This window comes from Strigops habroptila, chromosome Z (assembly GCF_004027225.2).
Source record: "Strigops habroptila isolate Jane chromosome Z, bStrHab1.2.pri, whole genome shotgun sequence".
Lineage (NCBI taxonomy): Eukaryota > Metazoa > Chordata > Aves > Psittaciformes > Psittacidae > Strigops > Strigops habroptila.
The window spans coordinates 27,659,241-27,666,284 of NC_044302.2; the positions used below are offsets into that span (position 1 = coordinate 27,659,241).

A 7,044-nucleotide genomic window follows, 5' to 3' on the forward strand; every position below is an offset into this window, starting at 1 on the left:
TCGAAGGAGGTGATCCTGCCCCTCTACTCTGCTCTCGTGAGACCTCACTTGGAGTATTGTGTACAGTTCTCGTGTCCTAAACACAAGAAGGACATGCAGCTGTTGGAGCAAGTCCAGAGGAGGGCCACGAGGATCATAAGTGGGCTGGAGCACCTCGCATATGAAGACAGGCTGAGAAAGATGGGGCTGTTCAGCCTGGAGAAGAGAAGGCTACGTGCAGACCTCAGAGTAGCCTTCCAGTATCTGAAGGGGGTCTGTAAGGATGCTGGGGAGGGACTCTTCCTTAGGGACTGTAGTGGTAGGACAAGGGGTAATGGCTTCAAATTTAAACAGGGGAAGTTTATATTAGACATAAGGAAGACGTTCTTTACTGTGAGGGTGGCGAGGCACTGGAATGGGTTGCCCAAAGACGTTGTGAATGCTCCATCCCTGGCAGTGTTCAAGGCCATGTTGGACACAGCCTTGGGTGACATGGTTTAGTGCGAGGTGTCTGTGCCCATGGCAGGAGGATTGGGACTGGGTGATCTTAAGGTCCTTTCCAACCCAAACTATTCTATGATTCTATGATTCTATGATTCTATGAAAACCAAAAAATGGGCAAAGCAGAAAATATTAAGGCCAACATGATATTGGGAATAGCAGTAAAATAACTAAATAAGTCAATAAGCAAACAAGTAAATAAACAACGAGGGAAGGTGTCCTAGGCTCTGACATATGCTCCTAAAATCAAGCTTGGCTATAAGCACTGATCTTATCACAACAGCAAAGAAACAAATACAATCTGGAGTTGGGCAGCTGTGAAATGAAACACTGTCAAACATCTAATAATAACGACAGGAGCCACATATCTCTCAGTGACAACCAGTATTTTCCACCTAAGCAACCAAATGAAGAGTTTTAGACTTTGGTGTATTGAACATTTATGCGATTATGGGTAATCTAGTAGTAAAAAACACCTTTAGGCAGAATGCAGACTGTCCCAGTTTGCACTGATAGAAAGATAGATCAAAACAGATCTGTTAATGTGATTTTATTACAGAAATGAAAGGTTTGAAAACCTAAGGGAACCAATTACTTAAGTCAAACAGATTACTTATGGACCTGATAATTGATGGGGCTTGAAAATTACTGAGAACTGCCCAGACATGTCATATAGACAAATAGTCCAATTCTAACGGGACAAATTACAGCTCCAGCAGCACTTAAGAGCAACACAGTTTGCCGTGAATGGAAAATATGGCAACTCATTTTAAAACTTACAATGTGCAGGTGTTATATTAAAAATAAAAGCTAAAAACTGGAGTTGCACAAATCAAAATCAGCAAGTTGACTTAACCTAGTGTCCTGGGTTCAGCTGCAACAGTTATTTTTCTCCTTCTTAGTAGCTTGTGCAGTGCTGTGTTTTTTAACTTTCAGCCTGGGAACAATGCTGATAATACCAATGTTTTTAGTTGTTGCTAAGTAATGTTTACTCTGACCAAGGACTTTCTCAGTCTCATTCTTTGCCAGGGAGGAGGGGAAGCCAGGAGGAAGCAGAGACAGGACACCTGACCTAAACTAGCCAAAGGGATATTCCATACCACAGCACGTCATGCCCAATATATAAACTGGGCGGAGTTACCTGGAAGGCCCAGATCGCTGCTTGGGCCAGGCTGGGTATCGGTCGGCGAGTGGTGAGCAACTGTATCCTCTCCCCTTGTTATTTCCCTTATCATTATTATTATTGGTGGTAGCAGCAGTAGTTTTGCATTATATCTTAGCTACTGGACTGTTCTTATCTCAACCCATGGGATTTACATTCTTTCGATTCTCCTCCCCATCCCTTCAGGAGCGGGGGGGAGGAAGAAGGGGAGGGTGAGTGTACCGGCTGCATGGTTCCGAGTTATGGTCTGGGCTTAAACCACAACACGTAGACTCAAGAAATCCTAACAAAATTAACTAGGCAGATTAGATTAAAAAGGCCATGAAATTATTCTAAACTTGCTTTATAAAAGAAATATTATTTAATAAGAGAACACCATGAACATAGGTTTATCAAATGGTAGTTTATGAACATGATACATTTAGTTAGCTAACTTAACCAAAGCAAGTCTGACACGGTTTAATTTTTGTATGACTTACTGGCACACACACAGAGTGGGAGCATACAGTAGGAAACAGCTGGAAGAAAACCATCAAGGGCTTTTTTTACTCTGTTTGCTCTGTGAGACAGTCTCACTCTGTTTTGTTCCCAGCTCAAGCTCTTCAAGCAGTAGTCATCAGCATTTTAAAGCTGCTCCTAAAAAAGAACTGTAGCACATGAAAGCTATTCTGTTATGAACAGCAGTTTATTACTTTTATATACATTTCTGCTGATAGTATTTGATGACAAACTAGTATTACTATAGATTTCAACTATGCCAACAAAAACTGAACTTCTATGAATCAACCATTCAGTTCATGGTTCGAGAGAGTTCACTAGCCACATAAAATGCACCATGCTAGAAGAGAAGGGAGCGGTTTAAGGGGAAAATGAGCACAAATACAAGCTGGGCTGAGAATAGACTGAGAGCAGCCCTGAGGAGAAGGACTTGGGGATGTTGAGTGATGAGAAGCTCCCCACGATGAGACAGTGTGCGCTAGAGCCCAGAACCCCCACACCCGTGTGCTGGGCTGTATCCCCACAGCATGAGCAGCAGGTCGAAGGAGGGGATTCTCCCCCTCTGCTGCGCTCTGGGGAGACCCCCCCTGCAGTCCTGATCCAGCTCTGAGGCAACACCACAAGAGGGATGTGGAGCTGTTGGAGGGAGTCCAGAGGAGGCCACGGAGATGCTGCGAGGGCTGGAGCAGCTCTGCTCTGGAGACAGGCTGAGAGTGCTGGGCTGGTTCAGCCTGCAGAAGAGAAGGCTCCTTAAGGGGAGACCTTAGAGCTGCTCCCAGTGCCTAAAGGGCACAAGAAAGCTGGAGAGGGCTTTGGACAAGGGCCTGTAGGGACAGGACAAGGGAGAATGGCTTTAACCTGACAGAGGGGAGACTGAGATGAGCTCTTAGGCAGAAGTTCTTCCCTGTGAGGGTGGTGAGGCCCTGGCACAGGTTGCCCAGAGAAGCTGTGGCTGCCCCATCCCTGGCAGTGCTCAAGGCCAGGTTGGATGGGGCTTGGAGCAACCTGGTCTAGTGGAAGGCGTCCCTGCCCATGGCAGGGGGTTGGAACTGGATGAGCTTTAAGGTCCCTTCCAACCCAAACCACTCTGTAATTCCATTAAAAAAGTAATTCCAAACACCACTTAAAGCAACTCGGTAACTCACAATTAAACAGCATTATTTGCAATAGTGAAGTAACCATCAGAGGTTTATGCCAGCACTTTTCATACCCTGTGTCTTTAGCCAACAAGGTGGTTGCAACAACAACCACCTTGTTGCAACAACAGATCTGAAAATTACCTTCTACTCATATTGTCAACAAGGCCACTAATTTAAACATCTGTCATATTCAAGTTGGTAGAAGTATGACAGCATACTTGACAGCTCCTAGATTACTTTTAATTACACAGAGCCCACTGTTAGGCACATGTGCCAAGATTACAGCTACAAATGAAAAGCAAACAATTCTTTCCAAACACCTACAAGTTTGCAGCACTATCAGTTTTGATAAGCTATACAGTATTACCAACACATTTTCTCATCAGTTAAAGTTATCGCTGCTGTACTGTTTTCTAGGCTACCCCATCATCTGAGCCTGAAGCCTATTGAATACTGCAGGTCAATTACTATGTTCCAGCTCAGAGCAACAGTAATGTAGCACACTACAGAGACCTCGCAACAGCAGCTCTTTAGTGTGTCAGCAAAGGCAAGTAACATGTTCTCAATCCACAATACTAAAGATAAAAATTCTATAGCACGGATTATGGTGTTAGGATACCCACTGTGAGGCTCGCCAGTTATAATCTGTTCTAGGTCATTATTCTGTGAGCAGTCTGAAGAGCATTCGAGGTGTTTTACACAGCTATTTAAGTATCTACCCAGATAAAAATGTTAAGCCCAACTTCAGTTTTGAAATGTAATTTTTCCAACCCTCCATTTCTATATGTAACAATAATTTAATGTGAAGGTGTTTTCAGTACACACTTGTTGTCAAAAACACTTCAAGAGTTTAACAAAATACACAGCCCAAGACCTTCAGATTCAAGATTTTATTTAGTCACATACAGCATGGTATGCAACTGCAGCTGTTCTTCCATTGAAAGAGGCTGTGTAAAGACTTCAGCTCTGCAAGAAAAAAACCACACAGAATTAACAAATTTAAAGTCTCTATGTTACCTCTGAATCTAGAAAAGCTGTAAATCTATGCTCTAACTAGAATTTTGATGGGCTTTGCTTCATCCACAACATGCTTTTGTGGCAGAGGCCTGGCCTTGACTTACACGAAATCGTACAGTTCTAAATGCTCAAATTCAGCAGAAGTCTACTGATTTTTTTTTTTCCCTCCTTAGTCTAGAGAGCTAAAAACATCAGTTCAGCAGAGGAATTACACAGATTCAATTTGTTCCAATTATGAGATTCCAATTAGGATTTCTCCCAAGAACTACCTGGATCATTCCAGCTCCTCAGAAAGATTTACTGTTTCTCAGATTATAGAATCAACAATACCAGGTATTTCCAAATTAGAATACGATTAAGACAAAGTGGACTTTCAACAGGAAATGGTATGTTTTGACAGTCTGAACTATTTCTGAGGTTTGCTTTGTCTGTTGGCATCACCAGCAAACATCAGTTAAAATCATTTCTGCTGTTAATAACCTTATTTTAAGTGGACTTTACCCTGTAAATGGTTAGGAATGTTGCATGTAGACGGTGTGATTGTTTTGACATGGCTGAACTGAAGATCAACAAATCTTGTTTTCCACTGAGTTTTAACTGGCACATCAGAAAGCGCTCACAGTATCACAGTTTCTCATACTGTTTTTTTCACATCACACACACCAGTTATTCCTATAGATGACGTGAATTGTAGCTTTATGTTTACTCAAAGGCGGCAGACACGGTTTTTGTTGCCATTATTATACAAATCAAACCAGTACCACTCTCCTGCCAGTTAGCCCAGCGGCACACTACCAAGCTGAAGTCAGAGGCGTGGCCTTTGATGAGTCAAAGTTAACAAGACAATGAGTGCAGCAGCCCTGTGTGAAGCTAACTTAAACCCATTTGTTCCTTGAGTTGATGCAACTGCAGACCACAACTCTAAGCACCTGGACTGCAAAAGGCTGAAAACTGTAATAACAGTTTTAGATTAGACTCTTTAAAGCTTAGTTTCGACCTCAGATTCCAATCTGCTACAAAATGCAAAAACACAAGTTACCCAGTTACTGCATCTACAGTCTGCTGTCTTCATTTCTTAAGAAGCTGGTGCCTGACAATAACAAAAGGGGCAACAAATCCACTTCCAAGGAATCCACACATTAGTACGAGTAGTCGCCATTTGTTATCCACAGAAAATGGAAGGTTCTAGAAGAGAAAAATTAATTTTAGTTCTGCAATCAATAATTACTTCCTCAATGACAAGAAAAACGTGAGAAGTTCGGAGCAGTTACAGATGGAGTCAAACTGACAAAATAAACGTTCAGCCTGATTACAATTTCCCTTCCTCTCAAGGAAAGAATCACAGTAATTAGACAATAGCTTGGATGTGACCTCTGGAGGTCATTTTGTCCACTCTTCTCCTCTCCCCCCAGTTTAAAGCAGGGCCAGTTTGCTGACAGCTCTGTCCAGCCAAGTATAAATGTCCCTGAAGATACAGAACCCACAGCCTCTTCAGACAACCTGTCCTGACATTTAATTACCTTCATTGTAAGAGACTTCCTCATATTCATCACATATGCCGAATTAGGTTTGTGATGTAAGGCTTAAGAGCACTTAAGCACAAGGTACATCAGAAAGCGTTTACAGTATCACTGTTGCCCCTCATACTGCAATGCTCATCATCTGTACCGTTGAAGGTTGCAGAGACAGACACTGAAGTCATTCACACCACAATCTGCTTCGCTGTGGCCCTAACAGTGGTGCCACGAGACCCCACAGCTCGCTCAGTATCAGCTGAGAAGTGGCAACAGGGCAGCACTGCTCTGCATCCATTTCTCTGGAGGCTTAGAAACACACCATGTGCAGAACCCTTGCCAGGGGCTCATCGAGCGAGGAGCTCACCTTGAGCGCGCCCGCAGCAGGACGGCCCTACGCCTCATGCCGGAGCAAGGCCAGGCCCGCACTGCGACTTCAACAGTGCTCTTACAGTTCCTCCTCCCCCAGCAATCCCCCGATGCCCGCGCCAGCCCCTCGCCCGGGCCCACCCCAGAGCTAGGCCTGCCGCAGGCCGCCCGTGGGCCCGAGCACCGCCAGCTGTATGTCCTTCAGGGACTCGTTCCTCCCCTCCCGCTCTCCTGACAGAGCCATTACCCTCTCCCTCGGCCAGCCTCCTTCCTCCCTCCCGCTCCAGGCCGAGGCGAGCCCGGACGCCCCCGCGCCGCGCCACCTGCTCACCGAGCCCGGCCGCAGGCCCCCTCCTACGACCTTCAGGGCAAGCCGCAGCGGGCCGCGACCTTCTCCCCACCTTACCTTCCCCGGGCCTTCCTCATAGTGGCTTCTGCGGAGGGCGGAGGTGGTGAAGCGGCGGACAGCGGTAGCCAGCATGATACCGACGGGGCAGCGCGTACCCTCCCCGCTGCGACCTTCCCTCGGCGACGTCGGCGCCCTCAGAGAGCAGCAAACGCTGCCGGAAGGGAGGGAGGGAGAAAACGGTTGGTTTGCGGGGCATGACGGGAGTTGTAGTGCTGAGCCGAGCCGCGCGATCACGTGGTCCCGAGCCGCGGCATACGATTGGGCTTGCTCAGCGCCTCAGGGGCGGGAGTGTCGCGGTGGTTCCCGCCTTCTTTCGCCATTTTGTGGGCTGCGGCAGTCGCCCGTCTGTGGAGTGGAGAAAGTCGGGTGTAAGGAAAGGGAGCGAAAAGCGAATAGTTGCGCTGTGTTACCTGAAGCTAATTTTCACTGAAAGCTGAGGAAATTTGGGTTGTTCAG

The 7,044-nt window shown here is 45.9% G+C and overlaps 1 protein-coding gene and 2 non-coding genes across 4 annotated transcripts; all 3 read right to left on the reverse strand.

The window, feature by feature from the left end:
* Nucleotides 1–4,154: 4,154 nt before the first annotated feature.
* Nucleotides 4,155–6,818, reverse strand: LOC115600678 (cytochrome c oxidase subunit 7C, mitochondrial). 2 transcript variants are annotated; one of them, XM_030469919.1, is made up of 3 exons: nucleotides 6,586–6,818; nucleotides 5,336–5,481; nucleotides 4,155–4,245 (listed from the first exon to the last, which is right to left on the reverse strand). In XM_030469919.1, exons 1-2 carry the CDS (start codon nucleotides 6,658–6,660, stop codon nucleotides 5,365–5,367), a joined length of 192 nt encoding a protein of 63 aa, XP_030325779.1. In that variant the 5' UTR covers nucleotides 6,661–6,818; the 3' UTR covers nucleotides 4,155–4,245; nucleotides 5,336–5,364. The 2 variants fall into 2 exon arrangements, with proteins under 2 accessions (XP_030325779.1, XP_030325780.1); XM_030469920.1 differs by having other exon boundaries at nucleotides 4,155–4,247; nucleotides 5,365–5,481; nucleotides 6,586–6,770.
* LOC115601432 lies at nucleotides 4,898–4,959 on the reverse strand. The gene has a single exon (XR_003989350.1). It is a non-coding gene; the product is annotated as a small nucleolar RNA Z39 (small nucleolar RNA).
* On the reverse strand, nucleotides 5,902–5,964 carry LOC115601431. The gene has a single exon (XR_003989349.1). It is a non-coding gene; the product is annotated as a small nucleolar RNA Z39 (small nucleolar RNA).
* Nucleotides 6,819–7,044: the final 226 nt, after the last annotated feature.

What these genes read in the sequence shown, in the direction of transcription:
- LOC115600678 (XM_030469919.1), bottom strand. Translation starts at nt 6,660, where the DNA reads ATGCTGGCTACCGCTGTCCGCCGCTTCACCACCTCCGCCCTCCGCAGA. An exon ending in ATGAGGAAGGCCCGGGGAAG is followed by an intron (nt 5,482 to 6,585) that starts GTAAGGTGGGGA and finishes TTTCTCTTCTAG; the next exon opens with AACCTTCCATTTTCTGTGGA.